At 46.5% G+C, this 21,135-nt stretch overlaps 1 protein-coding gene across 1 annotated transcript in view; it reads left to right on the top strand.

Moving 5' to 3' along the window:
• The window catches only part of dclk2a (doublecortin-like kinase 2a), a 640,305-nt gene that overhangs the window by 90,363 nt on the left and 528,807 nt on the right, over positions 1-21,135 (top strand). The window contains exon 2 of the mRNA XM_070871479.1: positions 13,684-14,015. Within this exon, the coding sequence (XP_070727580.1) occupies positions 13,684-14,015 (332 nt within the window). The remainder of the gene's footprint in view (positions 1-13,683; positions 14,016-21,135) is intronic.

Below are 21,135 nucleotides of genomic sequence, written 5' to 3'. Positions count from 1 at the left end.
CACTGCTTTCCAAATGCGCTGCTATTTCATCCTTAATAATTGATTCCAACATTTTCCCCACCACTGATGTCAGGCTAACCGGTCTATAATTACCCACTTTCTCTCTCCCTCCCTTTTTAAAAAGTGGTGTTACATTAGCTACCCTCCAGTCCATAGGAACTGATCCCGAGTCGATAGATTGTTGGAAAATGATGACCAATGCATCCACTATTTCTAGGGCCACTTCCTTAAGTACTCTGGGATGCAGACTATCAGGTCCCGTGGATTTATCGGCCTTCAAACCCATCAATTTCCCTAACATAATTTCCCGCCTAATAAGGATATCCTTCAGTTCCTCCTCAATAGACCCTCGGTCCCCTAGTACTTTCGGAAGGTTATTTGTGTCTTCCTTCGTGAAGACAGAACCAAAGTATTTGTTCAATTGGTCCGCCATTTCTTTGTTCCCCATTATAAATTCACCTGAATACGACTGCAAGGGATCTACATTTGTCTTCACTAATCTTTTTCTCTTCACATATCTATAGAAGCTTTTACAGTCAGTTTTTATGTTCCAGGCAAACTTCTTCTCGTACTCTATTTTCCCCTCTTAATTAAACCCTTTGTACTCCTTTGCTGAATTCTAAATTTCTTCCAGTCCTCAGGTTTGCTGCTTTTTCTGGCCAATTTATATGCCTCTTTCTTGGATTTAACACGATCTTTAATTTTCCTTGTTAGCCACGGTTGAGCCACCTTTCCTGTTTTATTTTTACTCCAGACAGGGATGTACAATTGCTGAAGTTCATCCATGTGATCTTTAAATGTTTGCCATTGCCTATCCACCGTCAACCTTTTAAGTATCATTTGCCAGTCTACTCTAGCCAATTCACGCCTCAAACCATCGAAATTACCTTTCCTTAAGTTTAGGATCCTAGTCTCTGAATTAACTGTGTCATTCTCCATCCTAATAAAGAATTCTACCATGTTATGGTCACTCTTCCTCAAGGGACCTCGCACAACAAGATTGCTAATTGGTCCTTTCTCATTACACATCACCCAGTCTAGGATGGCCAGCTCCCCAGTTGGTTCCTCGACATATTGGTCTAGAAAACCACCCAGAATACACTTCAGGAAATTCTCCTCCACAGCATTGCTACCAGTTTGGTTAGCCCAATCAATATGTAGATTAAAGTCACCCATAATAACTGCTGTACCTTTATTGCATGCATACCTTATTTCTTGTTTGATGCTGTCCCCAACCTTACTACTACTGTTTGGTGGTCTGTGCACAACCTCCCACTAGCGTTTTCTGCGCCTTGGTATTCCACCCATACCGATTCCACATCATCCAAGCTAATGTCCTTTCTTACTATTGCATTAATTTCCTCTTTAACCAGCAACGCCACCCTGCCTCCTTTTCCTTTCTGTCTATCCTTCCTGAATATTGAATACCCCTGGATGTTGAGTTCCCAGCCTTGGTCACCCTGGAGCCATGTCTCCGTAATCCCAATTGTATCATATTCGTCAATAGCTGCTTGCGCAGTTAATTCGTCCACCTTATTACGAATACTCCTCGCATTGAGGCACAGAGCCTTCAGGCTTGTCTTTTTAACATACTTTGCTCCTTTAGAATTTTGGTGTAATGTGCCCCTTTTTGCTTTTTGCCTTAGGTTTCTCTGCCCTCCACTTTTACTTTTCTTCTTTCTATCTTTTGCTTCTGCCCCCATTCTACTTTTCTCTGCCACCCTGTATAGTTTCCCATCCTCCTGCCATATTAGTTTAACTCCTCCCCAACAGCACTAGCAAACACTCCCCCAGGACATTGGTTCCGTTCCTGCCCAGGTGCAGACCGTCCTGTTTGTACTGGTCCCACCTCCCCCAGAACCGGTTCCAATGTCCCAGGAGTTTGAATCCCTCCCTTCTGCAGCACTCCTCAAGCCACGTATTCATCTGAGCTATCCTGCGATTCCTACTCTGACTAGCACGTGGCACTGGTAGCAATCCTGAGATTACTACTTTTGAGGTCCTACTTTTTAATTTAATTCCTAGCTCCCTAAATTCGTCTTGTAGGACCTCATCCCTTTTTTTACCTATATTGTTGGTACCTATATGCACCATGACAACTGGCTGTTCACCCTCCCTTTTCAGAATGCCCTGCAACCGCTCCATGACATCCTTGACCCTTGCACCAAGGAGGCAACATACCATCCTGGAGTCTTGGTTGCAGCCCTAGAAACGTCTATCTATTCCCCTTACAATTGAATCCCCTATCACTATAGCTCTCCCACTCTTTTTCCTGCCCTCCTGTGCAGCAGAGCCACCCATGGTGCCATGGACTTGGCTGCTGCTGCCCTCCCCTGGTGAGTCATCCCCCTCAACAGTACCCAAAGCGGTGTACCTGGGGACCCCTGCACTACCTTCCTCCACTGCTCTTCCTGTTGGTCATCCATTCCCTATCTGCCTGAGTAACCTTTTCCTGCAGTAAGACCAACTCACTAAACGTGCTATTCACGTCATTCTCAGCATTGTGCATGCTCCAGAATGATCCACCCGCAGCTCCAGTGCCGCAATGCGGTCTGTCAGGAGCTGCAGCCGGATACACTTCCCGCACACGCAGTCGTCAAGGACACCGGAAGCATCCCTGACTTCCCACATAGTACAGGAGGAGCATAACACGTGTCCGAGCTGTCCTGCCATGACTTAATCCATATATAAACTTAAATTGGTGACAACAATGCTAAAGGTTACTTACTGATATAGAAAAGAAAAAGAAAAACTACTTACCAATCACCAGCCAATCACTTACCCCCTTGGCTGTGACGTCACCTTTCAATTTCTTTTTACTTCTTTTTTTCCTTCTCTCCCTGCTGCAGCTGCACCAGCTTGCCTCTCGACAAACTCCCGCCTCTCCGACTCCCGCCGCCTCTGCTCTGGCGCTGGGCCTTTATAGGCCTCACCAACGCCCCGAACTCCTGCCTCTCCGACTGCCGCCGCCTCTGCTCTGCCGCTGGGCCTCTTGTAGGCCTCACCAACGCCCCGAACTCCCGCCTCTCCGACTGCCCACTCCTCAGCTCAAGCACATTCTCCTGCTAGCCGATGCTCAGCAGAAATGTTCCTCAGTTTGAAATATAACGTAGGACATAGAAACATTTTGGTTCCTGTGACTATCATTTTCTGACTTTTTTTAATATTGATTCTCAGGATATGAGTGTAGCTAGCAAGGCCAGCATTTATTGCCCATCACCTGAGCTGAGCTTTTGACCCCATATCCTCTCCATCACCAAGACCGTCTATTTCCACCTCCGTAACATCACCCGTCTCTGCCCCACTTCAGCCCAACTCCTGCTGAAAATCTCATCCATGCCTTTGTTACCTCCAGACTTAACTATTCCAATGCTGTCCTGGCCTGACTCTCATATTCCACCCTCCGAAAATTTCAGCTGATCCAAAACCTTGCTGCCCATGTCCTAACTCGCATCAAGCCCCGTTCATCCCTTACCCCTGTCTGTGTTGACTTACATTGGCTTCCGGTCTGGCACACCTCAATTTTAAAATTCTTATCCTGGTTTTCAAATCCCTCCATGGTCTCACCCCTCCCTATCTCTGTAACTTCCTCCAGCCCCACCACCCTCCGAGATTTGTGCATTTCTTCAATTCTGGTCTCTTGTGCATCCTCAATTTCCATCGCAACACCATTGGTGGCTGAGCCTTCACCTGCCCTTATCCTAAGCTCTGGAATTCCCTTCCCAAACCTCTCTGCCTTTCTACCTCTTTCCTCCTTTAAGATGCTCCTGAAAACTTAACCATTCGACCAAGCATTTGGTCACTAGTCCTACTATCTCTTTATGTGGCTCAGTGTCAGAATTTGTCTGCTAATGCTCCTGTGTAGCGCTTTGGAACATGTGATATCTCTATTTGCCCTTGGCAATGTAGTGGTGAGGCATAGATATAAGGCTAAGGTTGAATTCTACTCTCTCCATGTGCTTTACCCTTCTCCCTCTCTGTCTGTCTGGATCTGCTGCTATGTCTGTCCCCATTCTCACCTGCTGCTGCCTCTTTGTTTTTCTTGCTCTCTTTGTATATGCCATGCTGCCATTGCACAAGTTTATCCCTGATCTATTACCCCTGCTGCACTATGGCTTTGCCTGAACTTTTATTGTCAGTGACTCTCCTTGTTCCATTGTGTTTAAGCTGTCTCACTTCCAGTCTGATATTACCACAAAAAGGGACAGTGGGGAGTATGGTTGCTGACTCTGGTTGGATCTTAGTATGTCTGCAATTACCATCGAATAACTCCACGAGGCCTTCTATTGTGAGTAAGAGGTGTGTGACTTCAGTCCATTTAATATTACTGCGAAGTGAGGGACAGCATGGCTGGCTGCCTTTTATATGCCCCCTGCACACCGGGGCAGGTAACCCCTGGGCCCCCAACAGCAGCGCCCTCAAGTGGTACATCATACATAGTTACGTAGTGAATACAAAGAGTTTGCATACATGACATCGTTCCCCCGCAAAGTCTTTGATGCCACTTGATTGCAGGTTAAGGTGAGCCGGAGCCCTGTGCTCCCTGGTTGACCGTCTGAGTGTCGCTTCTGGCCTGGGTGAGTTGGTTGGGCCACTGCTGTCTTGCAGCGCGACTGGTTGGGCTGGACTGTTGGGGATGGTGGGATCATCCTCGTGGTTGGCAGTGAGGTCTGTTGTCGATTGGGCGTGTGTCGGTGGGTCACTGAAGATGAGGTCCTCTTCCGGTGGTTCCTGGTTATCTGTGTATCGTAATTTGGTTTGGTCCAAATGTTTTCTGCACATTTGACCATTAAGCAGTTTGACAACAAACACTCTATTCCCCTCCTTGGCTAATACAGTGCCGGCAACCCATTTGGGGCCCTGACCGTAATTCAGCACAAACACAGGGTCATTTACAGTGATGTCGCGTGATACAGCCGCGCGATCATGGTACGTGTTTTGCTGCTAAGGCCTGGTTTCCACCTGATCAATGAGGTCAGGGTATACTAAGGAGAGCCTGGTTTTGAGTGCTCGTTTCATTAATAATTCTGCAGGGGAAACCCTGGTAAGTAAGTGAGTGGAGTCGTGTCCTGTAGCTGAGCAGTACCTGGGACAGGCGGGTTTGTAAGGAGCCTTCCGTGACACATTTCCAGCTCTGCTTTATGGTTTGGACTGCCCGCTCCGCTTGGCCGTTGGATGCGGGCTTGAACGGGGTAGATCTGATATGCTTGATGCCATTACGGGTCATGAATTCATTGAATTCCGAGCTGGCGAAGCACGGATCATTGTCGCTGACAAGAATGTTGGATAAGACATGGGTGGTGATCATGGCCCTGAGGCTTTCAATGGTGGCTGCGGATGTGCTGGATGACATTATTGCACATTCAATCTATTTGGAGTAGGCGTCCACAACAACCAGGAACATCTTTCCCAGACAGGGGCCTGCATAATCCACATGGATCCTGGACCATGGTTTTGAGGGCCAGAACCAGAGACTAAGTGGAGCCTCCCTGGGAGCATTGCATGTGTTACACTGGTACACACATGACTCCAGGTCCGAGTCAATGCTGGGCCACCAGACGTGGGACCTGGCGATAGCCTTCATTATGACTATGCCTGGGTGGGTGCTGTGTAGGTCATGTATGAAGGTTTCCCTGCCTTTCTTTAGCAAGATAATGCAGTTGCCCCATAAGAGACAATCTGAATGGATCGACATTTCATCTTTACGACGGTGAAATGGCTTGATCTCGTCTTGCATGTCTCAAGGGACTGCTGACCAGCTCCCATTGAGGACACAACTTTTTATAAGGGATAGCAAAGGATCCTGACTGGTCCAGGTCTTAATTTGGCAGGCCGTTACGGGTGACCCTTCACTATCAAAGGTATCCATGGCCAGTAGCAGGTCTGCAGGCTGCGCCGTTTCAACCCTGGTGGTGGGCAACGGTAGTCGGCTGAGAGTATTGGCGCAGTTTTCAGTGCCTGGCCTGTGGCGGATCGTATAATCGTAGGCCGAAGTGTTAGTGCCCATCTTTGGATTTGAGACAAAGCATTAGCATTTATGCCTTTGCTTTCCGAAAACAGTGAGATTAGGGGCATGTGGTCCATCTCTAACTCGAACCTGAGTCCAAACAAATATTGGTGCATCTTTTTTACACCGTAAACACAGGCTAAAGCCTCCTTTTCGACCATGCTGTAGCCTCTTTCGGCCTTTGATAGGCTTCTGGACGCATATGCAACCGGTTGGAGCTTGCCCACTGCACTGGCTTGCTGCAAAACACACCCAGCCGTACGACGACGCATCACATGCTAAAACTAGATGTTTACATGGGTCATATAATACTAGCAACTTATTCGAACACAGCAGGTTTCTGGCCTTCTCAAAGGCGGCCTCCTGATTTTTACCCCAAGCCCAGTCGTCTCCCTTGTGTAACAGCTTGTGCAATGGTTCCAGCAAGGTGCTCAATCCTGGAAGAAAGTTACCGAAATAGTTGAGGAGTCCCAGGAGCAAGCGCAGCTCCGTTACATTTCGTGGTGTGGCTGCATTCTTGATGGCCTCTGTCTTCAAGTCCGTGGGTCTGATGCCATCTGCTGCAATCTTCCTCCCCAGGAATTCTACCTTTGGCGCCAGGAAGATACATTTGGATCGTTTCAACCGGAGTCCAACTCTGTTTAGTCGACTTAAAACTTCTTCCAGGTTGTGCAGGTGTTCGGAGGTGTTGCGGCCAGTGATGAGGATGTCATCCTGAAATACAACAGTGCGTGGAACCGATTTCAACAGGCTCTCCATGTTTCTTTGGAATATGGCTGCAGCTGAGCGAATCCCAAACAGGCACTTGTGGTACACGAACAGTCCCTTGTGTGTGTTAATGCATGTTCATTTTTTCGACGACTCAACCAGCTCCTGGGTCATGTAAGCGGAGGTTAGATCGAGTTTGGTGAACGCCTTTCCCCCTGCTAATGTCGCGAAAAGATCATCGGCTTTGGGTAGCGGGTACTGGTCCTGCAACGAGACTCGGTTGGTCGTTACCTTGTGGTCGCCGCAGATTCTGACCGTGCCATCGCTCTTTAGTACCGGAACAATCGGGCTGGCCCACTCGTTGAACTCGACTGCCGATATGGTTCCCTCGCGTTGAAGTCTGTCCAATTCGATCTCCACTTTCTCCCTCATCATGTAGCGGACCGCTCGAGCCTTGTGATGAACAGGCCGTGCTTCGGGGACCAAGTGGATCTGCACTTTGGTGCTTGTGAAGTTGCCGATGCCTGGTTCAAATAAAGATGAGAGCTTGCTCAGTACTTGAGCACATGAAGCATCGTCCACTGCTGATAATACTTTGATGTCTTCCCAGTTCCACCGAATCTTCTCCATCCAGCTTCTGCAAAGCAGCGTGGGCCCATCGCCTGGTACAATCCACAGTGGCAGCTCATGTGCCTCTCCACCATAGGATGCTTTTACGTTTGCATTGCCAATAACTGGTATCAGTTCCTTGGTGTAAATGCGCAGCTTTTTCTGAATCGGGCTCAGCTTGGGTCTTTGTGCTTTGTCCCACAGCCTTCTGGCTCATAATTGACTGACTTGCCCCCGTGTCCAGCTCCATGGATACAGGAATGCCATTTAATTTGACCTTTATCATCATGGGAGGACTTTTAGTGAAGAGGGTGTGCATCCCGCACTCTGCTCCCTCAGGCTGAGTTGCCTCTCTCGCTTGTCCTTTGTGATCCACGCTGGATCGGGACTCTTCTGCCGACTCCACTTCCACATGGTGATTCGCAGTACGTTTGCACATTCGCTAGAGGTGGCCCCTAGTTCTGCAGCTTTTGCACACATAGTCTTTAAATTGACATTGATGGGCCCCATGATTACCCCCGCAACACCAGCATTGTGTTTTGCATTTACACCCCTTGGCAACCTAGCAGCAGCAAGCATGTAGGCTCTGCTCTGTACAGTTCTTATTCGTTCAACAGTTCTGCTTGCAATCGGCGTTATTTTACGTACAGTACTTGCCAGTGAGCGCCGACTCTGGTAGGAAGTCATCTGTATGGTATCGCAAATTAGTTCAGTCAGCTCATCGTACGTCTTATCCTTGGCCTTTGTGGGTACCAGCAAGTCCCTGACGAGGCAGTAGACTTCGGGTCCACAACTGGTCAGTAGTAAAGCCTTGCGCTTCTCCGCCAATGTGTCCGTCTCCCCTGCCAGGTCGTTTGCCACGAAATATTGCTCGAGCCTTTCCATGAAGGCATCCCAATCACCACCCTCTGCGAAGTCTTTTAGTGTGCCAAAGGTAGCCATAACCGCGTGAAAGTCCGTATTCTCGTCGCCAGTTATTATGTCTGCAATTACCATCGAATAACTCCATGAGGCCTTGTACTGTGAGTAAGAGCTGTGTGACTTCAGTCCATTTAATACGACTTCAAAGTGAGGGACAGCATGTCTGGCTGCCTTTTATCTGCCTCCTGCACACCAGGGCAGGAAACCCCTGGTCCGCCAATAGCAGCGCCCTCAGATGGTACATCGTACATAGTTACATAGTGAATACAAAGAGTTTGCATACATGATAGATGTATTCCTGGAGGTTTTGTCACATCTCTCATCTCTACTGCCCCATCAAACAGCCTTTTTTCACCATTGCCAATATTTTTATAATTAATAAACAAAAGCTCGAAAAGAAAATTTAAAATCCATTGTTTTCAATGGCTCTATGAGATTTCTCTCATGTGGCTCACAGCAGTGTGCAGGAGACTAATTTTCAATTTCTGGACACTCCAGGGCAAGCCTGGAGAGTTGGCTGCCCTTGGGGTGAAGTGGTGGGTGCTACCTGTATAACAGCATAGAAGTGACAAGAGAAGCTTACTCACTTGGGTAAAGCCATTATGGCAGTTCAGGGATAGAGAGGGAAGAAGGAAAAGCTAATGAGAGGTCGCTGCAGCAGAAGACATTAAAGTAGAGGCGGGCAATGAGGCTCAAGTCAGGGTTTGAAAGGAGTCAGTGACAATGACTTGTTTAAAGCAAAACCCACTGAATTCCAAATGCCGACAAGCCTCGTACTTGTCAGGTTGTCAGAGTTTCACACTGATGTTCAGCATTTTGGGAACCCGGTCAGTATGTTAATGTTTTCTAACAAAAATCAATGCAAACTGGTTTCTCTGCTGCGTTGAAAGGTTCCTTCCCTCCCCTAAAGGGAAGGGCCATCGCTGCAGGGTCTGCAAAAGAAAACAAACTTACCTTCTCCACGGCGGCAGCCGCGATCGATCGTAGGCGGGAACCCGCGAAAAAAGCTGCAAGAGGGAAGGTCAGTTTTTTTTAACTTACCTCGATCACCTCGCCTTTAAGCACCGCCCCCAAAGTGGCCAGCCTCCCGATGCATGCCTCCTGCAGCTGTTGGTGTTTTCGCCTGGCGCTGCTGCATGGGGCGCAAGGCAATTTCTGGGTTGCGACCACGCTGATGCGCACGGTGATGATGTCACGATCTCTGGGCAAAGGAGATCGGGGCACAACACTGTAACTCTCGCCGAATATGGCAGGAGGTGCTGATCATTTGTCCCCCGGAGGTGCTAATGGGAGGCGCAAAAGAACCCAATTTTGCCCCCATAGAGTCCTAACTCTTTTGGCCTATCTTGATAATTGAGATGCTTTAGACTGGGAATTAGTCTAGTGGCCCTCATCTGCACCCTTTCCAAAGCCTCAATATCAACTACCATGTAAGGAAACCAAAACTGGGCACAGTATTCCAAGTGCAGCCTGACTAACCACTTGTACAAGGACAAAACAGTGCACCTCATCTTGTACTTAATTGTCCTATGGATACACCCCAACGCCCTATTTGCACTAGCTATCACTACACAGCATTGCTCATGTGCCTTTAAGGATGTATGCACTATCTCCACCATCGTTAATGCCTTTCCCGGAAGGGTGTATGAATGTTGCGCATTTGCCCTACCCACATGCATAATACTGCACTTATCTAAATTATGCATCATTTTCCGGTCTTGAGTCCAATCTTCCAATGCGTTAATATATGCCTGAAGCAGATTAAGGGTTGTGTCAGCTTTCATGGAGTTTGTCATTTTTTTTGAAGTTGTTGGTCAGCTTCTGCTTGTTTTCTATATTGACATGTATGTAGCATGTCTTCTCAAAATGTGGCCCTTTTTAGAACTTAAAAAATGATTCAACCAGCAATCCCACAAAATAATGTCAAATGATTCCTTCCTTTGCTCCCATGTGTTTAATATTCATCATTCCTATTTTGTTTAACCTTGATATCCACCTTTTTATTATTTCATATTGAATAAATTTAAATTATGTACACTGTCAGCTGTGACTCAGTGGGTAGCACTCTCGCCTCTGAGTCAGAAGGTTGTGGGTTCAAGTCTCACTCCAGGAACTTGAGCACAAAAAAATCTAGGCTGACACTCCAGTGCAGTGCTGAGGGAGCACTGCACTGTCGGAGGAGCTATCTTTCGGATGAGATGTTAAACCGAGGCCCCGTCTGCTCTCTCAAGTGGACATAAAAGATCCCTTGGCACTATTTTGAAAAAGAGTAGGAGAGTTATCCTGGTGTCCTGGCCAATATTTATCCCTCAATCAACATAACAAAAAAAAACAGATTATCTGGTCATCATTGCTGTTTGTGGGAGCTTGCTTGTGCGCAAATTGGCTGCCGCGTTTCCTACATTACAACAGTGATTACACTTCAAAAGTACTTCATTGGCTGTAAAGTGCTTTGAGACGTCCAGCAGTCATGAATGGCGATATATAAATGCAAATCTTTCTTTCTTTCTTACTGGCTATTATTATTGTCTTTATCCATGCTCATCTTCAAGGGAACTAAAAGCAACTCATAACCACAAATACATCGTCAGCAGTTAAGTCACATGGTATAAGTTATAAATGTAGTTATATTGTTATGCTTCAGACAGTATATTAAATTTCACCTTTTTATAACATTTGTAACTTATGTCATGGAATAATCCACACAGCCATATTCCCCAGGCTTTATGAAGAAAAAAACTACTGCATTCAGGAAAAAAAAATCAGCCTTCCACCATGTATTTAAATAATTCATAAATTTTCTTCAAACAGACAAAATAACTTGATACAGTAATATAAGAGTTTATGTAACTCAGAAAGTGAAAAGAGCTCTCGGACCGCAAAATTCCTCCTCTTAGTGCAGGCATGTAAGGCCGGTTTCGGCAGACGAATGGTGGCTGCCTCGTTTCCAGCCACTTCCCTCTGTTACTGACCATCACAGTGTTCTCTTGGCCACAATGCTGAAATAAAAGCTATCAAAAAGCAAACTTTTACAATCCAACTTTATACATCTTTCCCTCCAGTATTACATCTGAAAATCACCCTTATGCATTCCTTTAGTGCCTGTCTTCCATGTGCCTTTGCCTGCCCTAGTGCTCCTACGCAGTGCAGCCCCAGTGGCTGCAGCATGTCTGGTGGAAGGCTGCTGACTTTCAGTGAGGGAGACTGCAGATGTCATTGAAGGACGACCTCCAGCAGCTCTGAGCCTAGTAGGCCTGGCTTAGGACTGCACCACCTCCGCATGGGCAACAGCAATCTGGGCTGGCTGGTTGTCAGGCAACAGCAAGGACACCGGTGGAGTGGCAGTGGTGGGAGTACGAATGCTGTCATCCTGAGAGAGGACAGCAGGTTCTTGCTCCACGGTGCCACTGCCACTCCCCTAGGACACGCCTAAACAATCCTAGTAATCTGCTGGAGTGCAGACTGCTATGATACCCTGCAAGCCCCTTTCAACACTCGTAAACCCAGCCACGTTGTCAGCAGTCTGTGCTTAGGACATGGATTTGGATTACCTCGAGTTTACGTAGGGTAGAAAGTGGTAGGCCAGCCAGGAGTGCATTGGAATAGTTAGGTCCAGAGATAACAAAGGCTTGGATGAGGGCTTCAGCCGCAGATGAGCTGAGGCAAGGGCGGAAACGGGCAATGTACGGAGGTTTAGATAGGCGGCCTTAGTTCTTTCCATTCTTTCCAGCACTTCCACGCTGGAAAGTATGGGCTCCAAGCTCTGCCCAAAGCCCTGTGCAAGGCTAGATCTGGACTCTTCCATGCTCCTTGACATTGCAATAGGCCTGCCAATTTACCAAGCCTTTCATTGTGCATACCCATTAGTCTTCAAAGTCTTCATCTGAGTTCTGTGCAGCAGAACCCTCACTCTCTGGTGGCACCTGAGCTACCCTTTACCCCTGCCCTGGCTGCAGGCCACTTGTGCTTAGTGTCTCACCATGTGCAGATCCTGCATCCAGCCTATCCTTTAAAGTATGCGGAGTGTCATTATCTAAGATGGTGGTTGGGAGTGTGAAATTGAGTGACAGTGTTTCTTCTTCTTTACTCTCCTCTCCCTCTTGTTCAACCACTGGCTGGGCAGGCTGGATTTGTTGGTGTCTGAAATGAGAAAGGCACAACGGTGAGGTTGTGGTGAGGGGAGGATGGGGCATGGGGAAAGCAAGAGGTGCACGTTTACACCATGTACAGCTTGTAAATCAGAAGGGATTGTGGATTGAAGGGAATGTGGGATGTGAGAAGGAGGATAACGTATGAGGATGCTGGCATCATGTATTCTTTCAGCCCCACCACTGGCCACGGGCTCAGCCATGCCCTGCCAAGAATGGCCAGTACCGTCTCCTCCAGGTGGTGAGGTCATGCAGGCGAGACTCTCACCCACCGGTTAGGTTATGCTGGCGCCAGTTACGCGCCACCTTTCCTGCAAGAGAAAGGGAAGTATGTCAGTAAGTGTGGAGTAATGTGTTTGGGTGATGTGGCTGTCATGGTTGAATAACTGACAGTGTGTTCAAGCTGTGAAATTTGAGTGTTAGACTTGCAGCAGTGGTAAGTGTATGCAGGTGAGGTGAAGCTATGAATGTGAGGCATGATTCGTGTTTGGTAGAGATTGTTGGTAGGTGAGTGATGGAGGTGTGGTGAATTGAGCAGTGTGTGAGGCTCTTGGTGTCATTGGTAGGAGACGGCTTTTAAAGATGCATTCACTGACCTTGACCACTCGTCTGAGGTCACTAAACTTCTTTGTGCACTAGAGCCATGTCCTGGGGTGACACTGCTGGCAGTGACAGCCTTGTCGATCTGGTCCCACATCCTCCCCTTCTGGAGGGCCTCGGCCCCCTGTGGGTAGAGGACCTCTCCCTGGATAATGGCCTTGAGTGCTGTGTCTGAGACACTTGGTGCCCTTTCCCTGGCCTGTTGAGCCATTTGGATTTGTGTTGAAGCAGTTTTAAAATTTGTGATGACCTAAAGACAGCTCACCTTTATGAGGTGCAGACTGCCTTTAAGAAGCGCAGGCTAGCTTTAAATAAAGCTAGCTTTGCGCAAACGTGTTCCCCCTGCTGAGCGCAGAGCCTGTCAGAAGCATGTTCAGCATTGGGCTGTGCGCTGCTATCATGCAAAGTAGCAGGCAGCACGAATTTTATGTGCTGCCTGCATTCCTTTCCACGGACGCGGATTGATCGAGCATTGCAATCCCTGCGCTCATTTTTAGGCCTAATCCAATTTCACCCCCTAATGTTTAATGTAAATACATTTACGTTTCTTTTCAGTTGAAACCTCAAGACATATAATGTATCTGTTGTAATGAGTACCCAGTTTCATTATGGATATTGCAGAAATTAAATCAAGAATACAATCCTTAGGAAACTGAATCTGTGCTTTAAAAGTTTGTCTTTTTTTTACAGGTGAAAGCTATGTTTGTGCTTCCAATGAGCCATTTCGTAAAGTAGACTATACCAAGAATGTCAATCCAAACTGGTCAGTCAATATCAAGGCAGGAACATCCCGCTCTCTCTCATCACTGACATTAAGAGGTGAAGGAAAAGAAGCCAAGGATTTTATCAGGCCCAAACTGGTGACTGTTATCCGCAGTGGTGTAAAGCCACGGAAAGCCGTAAGGATTCTGCTAAACAAGAAGACGGCTCATTCATTCGATCAGGTGTTAAATGACATTACAGATGCCATAAAGTTAGATTCTGGAGCAGTCAGAAGGCTCTACACGCTTGATGGAAAACAGGTAGGAAACAATGGCTTCTTTGATCAGAGTCCTTGATCTTACAACCTTTATCATACAAAATAAGAGTATCACATGTTCATATTTGTGTAGCAAAAATGGTTAAACTGTGTAAACCCATGACTGATACATGACTGATGATGCAATATGGGAACATTGTCCACGGCTGCACGTTTGGTGTGATACCCCTTAATTAGCTTGTGCAGGCCAGAATATCGGGCCTTTAACCAGACATGCTGTATTCATGCTGCACCTGATTTTCTGATGGGCAATTTTGCTGTACAGAAGCAGGCTTGCAAACTTCTACCATTAGCATATTAAAATTCTTTTAATCTGGCTCCATGCAGAATTTCCTGTGGTGAGGAGAAGCAGCATCTAACGTGTGCTCCTCCTTCATATAAAAGGGGCTTGTCTGCAGAGAATGTGCCAGGCCCCTTTAGAGATTTTGTTAAAGCTAAGTTATTGTAGAATTGCAATTTATGCTTTCAATGCAGTTTTTGCCTCCTGAGCATTTTCCACTTGGCTGCATTGTATACAGGATTGCTATCTTGGGATTGATGTGTTCCTGGAGATTTGATCAGGTGACATTTGATCACATGGCATTTGATCAAGTGACATCGCTCACATGATGCTTGATCATATGACATTTGATCATGTGACAGCCAGGGTGCTGCGCATGCATGAATCGCGCAAACAGGGCATTTCTCCTGAGTCGGTGCAGTGTACGGGAGACTAACCATCCATTCTGTTCGAGTCCCGTCCACAGCAAGAGGGCTGGGAACCCTAACTGTATATCACGTATATCTCAGGTAGCTCCTATTTGTGGGCCATTTCACTGCAGCTACATTTTTGCAGCAGACACATATCTTGGCCTGTACAGCTACTGTACGAGATGCAGTTAAGCAAGATGGGAGGAGAGGATTCCTATTGGGTATTTCAATTGTGCTGCATGACCTGGATGAGGAGGATGAATTCTTCAGTTCACATGTTCTTCCAAGGTACCTCAGGAGCTATGTGTCCTCTCGGCAATACTTCAGGACTCGAGTATGTAGACCATGCCAGTGGTACCTAGAGATGTCTGAAGAGTTCTGTCTTTGGTGGTGTCTCCATTTCATCAAAGAGGCAGTGACTGAGCTATGCCACCAACTACAGGTTGATCTTCAGACTACCTCAATGATCTGGTACAGTCCCCACTGCTTATAGTGGATGCATTGGTGTCAACATGATTTGGCTGCTATACATGGTGGATGATGTAACCAAGAAATTTAAAAAGAGTACTTTTTTTACACTAGTTGTCAGATTTAACACTAGTTTTGTCATAATCCCATGGTGGCTGCTTTACCTTAATGTATATAAACGGCACATTATAAACAGATACACAACTGTGCTGTGTTGCAAAAGAGTACTTGGCTCCTTCCAAATGCAAAGCCCATACAAAAGCATCAGGAGCAGGGCCCCAGTCTACTTGGCCGCAGTCCTCGAGAACTTGATGGCTGAGATGCTGAAGCTGGCAGGCGACACGGCGCAGGACATCAAGTGGTCGTTCATCATCCCCCGCCACCTGCAGCTCACCATCTGCACTGACGAGGAGCTCAAAAAGCTGTCAGTAAGAGCTCAGCAGTCAAAGGAGTTCTAGAGGGTGACTGAAGGTGGTGGGGCTGCCTTATCCAAGTTGCAAAAATCATGAAAGGACTTAGTGACTGACACATCACTTCGGTAATCGCACTATAACGAAGTGCGAATAGCTGATTGTAATTACCTGAAGTGCGCGCTGTCGTTGGCGCAATTAATATGGTTTAAGCGGTGCCTTCTATGGTGATGACAAATGATTGGTGCAATTTGCCCGATGTAGGTGACTATCTGTTATAACCGGGAACCGTGCAAGTGCTAGGGACTGTATATCACTACCGGACAACACTATTGACTTTTTGTACTACAGCCTCCTTCCAGATCACCACAGGATTTATCAGCCAGTCTGCTGTCCACAGATGTGTGAAGCAAGAAACAGATGCCATGTTTGCTAGGGGAAATATCTTGATAAATTTCCAAGTGGAAAGACCCAGAAACTGGAGACGGCATGGGACCTTTTCCAATTGACAAGATTTTTAAGATTGCAGGGCCTCATAGATGGTACCCGTGTGACCATTATGGCTCCACATGTGAAACCAAATGTTTTTATGAATGGGAAAGGGTTCCCCCATCAATGCGAAAAGGTTCCCCCGTCAATGGGAAATGGTTCCCCCTCTGTCAATGGGAAAGGTTTCCCCCGTCAATGGGAAAGGGTTCCCCCATCAATGGGAAAAGGTTCCCCCGTCAATGGGAAATGGTTCCCCCTCTGTCAATGGGAAAGGTTTCCCCCGTCAATGGGAAATGGTTCATTTCTGTCAATGGGAAAGGTTTACCCCGTCAATGGGAAAGGGTTCTTCCATCAATGGGAAAGGGTTCCCCCGTCAATGGGAAATGGTTCATTTCTGGCAATGGGAAAGGTTTACCCCGTCAATGGGAAAGGGTTCTTCCATCAATGGGAAAGGGTTCCTCCGTCAATGGGAAATGGTTCCCCTCTGTCAATGGGAAAGGTTTCTCCCGTCAATGGGATAAGGTTCTCCCGTCAATGGGAAAGGGTTTCCCCTGTCAATAAGAAAGGTTCCCCCGTCAATGGGAAAGGATTCCCCTCCGTCAATGGGAAAGGGTTCCCTCGTCAATGGGAAAGGATTCCCCTCCGTCAATGGGAAAGGGTTCCCTCGTCAATGGGAAAGGATTCCCCTCCGTCAATGGGAAAGAGTTCCCCCGTCAATGGGAAGGGGTTCCCCCCCTCAATGGGAAAGGGTCCCCCCCCTCCCCGTCAATGGGAAAGTGATGAGTGATCGCTAAAAATTCATCCAAATGCAAATGCTCATTTCCTCAGGAGCTCCCACAATACTTTCAGTCTGCAGATTCGAGAGCACTGTAATTAGTAGAGAAGCCCACAGAATTAACAGATCATGTTTGAAAGACTAGGCTACCCTTTTCAGCTTCATCAGGAACCCCCACACAGCAGTGGCAATACAGTGAGGCCCATGCCACTATCAAAGATGTTTGCACTGCTTAGGAGAGGTCCTGCTGTACCGTCTAGCCAAGGTGAGCAAGATTGTCATGATACGCTGCATGCTTCACAATTCAGTAATTGGAAAAGCAATGCATGCATTATGCTAAGGGGATTGAGTATCTGCATCACCCTAGGACGCGGAGGAGAAAGAGGAGATGCCTGACAAAGAGGGAGCTGATAGGAAGGCAGGCAGCGTGGAGCACCATAGTAAATGATGGGACTGGCATCTTTGCAGACTTACTGCAGGCAACATACAACTCCAAACACTAAATACACTCCTCAACTCCACTTTAAAGGTGAGAAAAAACCCTTTTAACAGCTACTAGTTAGCCCAATATTCTGAGTGGCAAATCTCCTGTTTGTAGGCCTGAATTACTGCATATTTTTTCCATGCCACAGGAAACCCATTCAAAATAAGGTGCAGGGCTAGAAAAACAATTCTATATACAGAGATTAGTTAGAATATGGAAATCTTTACCACAAACAATTGTTGAAGCAGATTTCATAATTCTTTTATAAAGGAAATAATTAATTGTTTGAAAAAAAAGATTATCAAAGAGTCAGGGAACAAGAAGAAGAAAGGGAGTGGACTGATTGGCTCGTGTGGAGAAAAACACCGGCATCGACTTGAGGGGCAGAATAGCTTGTCTCTATGCAGTCTTTAAAAATTCATTCACGGTATGTGGGCGTTGCTGACAAGGCCAGCGTTTATTGCCCACCCCTAATTGCTCTGTGAATCGTTGCTGTCTGAGGTGAAGACACTCCCACAGTGCTGTTAGATAGTGAGTTCCAGGCAAATAATGCTGACCTTTCCAGCGATGCCCACATCCCAGGAATCAATAAAAAAAACATTTTGTCCCACCAATGATGAAGGAACAGTGATATATTTCCAAGTCAGGATGAGGTGTGACTTGGAGGGCAACTTGCAGGTGTTGGTGTTCCCATGCGCCTGCTGCCTTTGTCCTTTTCGGTGGTCGAGGTCGTGGGTTTGGAATAGATGTAACATTTTGTGTTCTACTATCTTATTTCTAATGGTCGATGGGGGTTTTTGTGACTGGAAGGCTGTTTCCAGTGGGGTTCCACAAGGCTCAGTACGAGGTCCCTTGCTTTTTGTGGTATATATCAACGATTTAGATTTGAATGTAGGGGGTATGATTAAGAAGTTTGCAGATGATACAAAAATCAGCTGTGTGGTTGATAATGAAGAAGAAAGCTGTAGACTACAGGAAGATATCGATGAACTAATCAGGTGGGCAGAAAAGTGGCAAATGGAATTTAATCCAGAGAAGTGTGAGGTAATGTATTTGGGGAGGGCTAACAATGCAAAGGAATACACATTAAATGGTAGGACACTGGGGAACAAAGGGATCTTGGAGTGCTTGTCCACAGATCCCTGAAGGGCCAGGCCAGGTAGATAAGGTGGTTAAGAAGGCAGAATGGAATACTTGCCTTTATTAGCCGAGGCATAGAATACAAGAGCTGGGAGGTTATGCTTGAACTGTATAAAACACTAGTTAGGCCACAACTAGAGTACTACATGCAGTTCTGGTCACTGCATTACAGGATGGATGTGATTGCACTAGGGAGGGTACAAAGGAGATTTACAAGGATGTTGCCTGGACTGGGGAATTTTAGTTATAAGGAAAGAGTGGATAGGCTGGGTTTGTTTTCCTCGGAACAGAGGAAGTTGAGGGGTATAAAATTGAGGTGTATAAAATTGTGAGGGGCCTAGATAGTGTGGATAGGAAGGACCTATTTCCCTTGCTGCAGGAATCAGTGCTGGGACCCCAATTATTTACAATCTATATTAATGACTTGGATGAAGGGACCGAGTGTAACGTAGCCAAGTTTGCTGATGATACAAAGATGGGAAGAAAAGCAATATGTGAGGAGGACACAAAAAAACCTGCAAAAGGACATAGACAGGCTGTGAGTGGGCAAAAATTTGGCAGATGGAGTATAATGTTGGAAAGTGTGAGGTTATGCAATTTGGCAGAAAAAAAATCAAAGAGTAAGTTATTATTTAAGCGGAGAAAAATTGCATAGTGCTGCAGTACAGCAGGACCTGGGGGTCCTGGTGCATGAAACACAAAAGGTTAATATGCAGGTACAGCAAGTGATCCGGAAGGCTAATGGAATCTTGGCCTTTATTGCAAAGGGGATGGAGTATAAAAGCAGGAAAGTCTTGCTACAGTTATATAGGGTATTGGTGAGGCCACACCTGGAATACTGCATACAGTTTTGGTTTCCATCGCTTTGGAGGCAGTTCAGAGAAGGTTCTCTAGGTTGATTCCAGAGATGAGGGGGTTGATTTATGAGGAAAGGTTGAGAGGGTTGGGCCTCTGCTCATTGGAATTCAGAAGAATGAGAGATGATCTTATCGAAACGTATAAGATTATGAGGGGGCTTGACAAGGTGGATGCAGAGAGGATGTTTCCACTGATAGGAGGGACTAGAACTAGAGGGCACGATCTTAGAATAAGGGGCCGCCCATTTAAAACTCAGATGAGGAGGAAGTTTTTCTCTCAGAGGGTTGTAAATCTGTGGAATTCGCTGCCTCAGAGAACTGTGGAAGCTGGGTCATTGAATAAATTTAAGACAGAGATAGACAGTTTCTTAACCAATAAGGGACTAAGGGGTTATGGGGAGCGGGCAGGGAAGTGGACCTGAGTCCATGATCAGATCAGCCATGATCGTATTAAATAGCAGCGAATGCTCGAGGGGCCGGACGGCCTACAACTGCTCCTATTTCTTATGTTCTTAGCAGAGGGGTCAATAACCAGGGGGCATACATTTAAAGTAATTGGGAAGAGGTTTAAAGGGGATATGAAGGAAAATGTTTTCACCCAGAGGGTGGTGGGGGTCTGGAACTTACTGCCTGAAAGGATGGTAGAGACAGAAACCCTCACCACATGTAAAAGATACTTGGATGTGCACTTCAAGTGCCGTAACCCACAGGGCTGCGGACTAAGAGCTGCAACATGGGAATGGCTGGATAGCTCTTTGTTGGCCTGTGCGGACAAGATGAGCCGAAATGGCCTCCTTCTATGCCTGATTCTTCTGCCTCAAAAAGGGAACACAAATTGTTGAAAAAGATACTTCTTTACCAGGCAGATGTATAAGTAATCAAAGTGGAGTGTATCACGGTGAGTCCTGTTGGGCTACTTACTGCCAGGAGTTATCACTGTAACCCAGGAAAAAATATTATTGCCCAATTTTAACGCCCTTCTCTGGCGCGGGACTCGCCATTTTGGTGAGGGACGAGTTGCTGCTGATGTATCACTGGTCCTGGAGATGCAGCTATGGAGAGAAATGTCACGCTCTGCGAACTTGGATCTTTGCGCTGAGTTTCACGCTGGGTCCTAAGCTCACACTGAAAACAAATGTTCAGCAGACTGACAGAGACACTGTCAGCACTTCTTAAAGGGACACACACATCTTTCAGGTAAGTTTGCATTTTAAGCTTTTGGACTGGATTTTTTAATAACTTATTGAAGTAGTGGCTTAGTGTAATACATGTTAAAGGTTTTAAAAAATAGAAACAGAAATATTCAGCAGGCCAGGCAGCATCCATGGAGAGAGAAACAGAGTTCATTTTTATTTCTATTTCAGATTTCCAGCATCTGCATTTTTCTGCTTTTGTGTTAAACATCTTTTAAGTGGGAAGGGAATGCTGCTGGATGCTTGCAAGGCCTTGGATGGTAAAGGAAAGCCTTTGAGAAGACAGAAAATGCTGGAAATACTCAGCAGGTCAGGCAGCATCCATGGAGAGAGAAACAGAGTTCACATCTCAGGTTGAAATGCTGCCTGACCAGCTGAGTATATCCAGCATTTTCTGTTTTTATTTCAGATTTCCAGCATTCGCTCACAGAGGGAAGAGGAAGATGCAGAAGAGGAAGATGCAAAAGAGGAAGAACAGAAGAGGAGGAAGCGGAAGGAAGGATGCAACCCCTTTCTGGTCGGGATATCCGGGATGGAATTATCCACCTACAGGCCCAGTGACCACAACCCCAATTCCCCTTTCAACATTTGTCCCAC

The sequence above is a fragment of the Pristiophorus japonicus genome, chromosome 2, assembly GCF_044704955.1.
Source record: "Pristiophorus japonicus isolate sPriJap1 chromosome 2, sPriJap1.hap1, whole genome shotgun sequence".
Classification (NCBI taxonomy): Eukaryota; Metazoa; Chordata; class Chondrichthyes; family Pristiophoridae; genus Pristiophorus; species Pristiophorus japonicus.
Note: the sequence above shows the minus strand (reverse complement) of the source record. Positions and strands in the feature narration are given on the sequence as shown.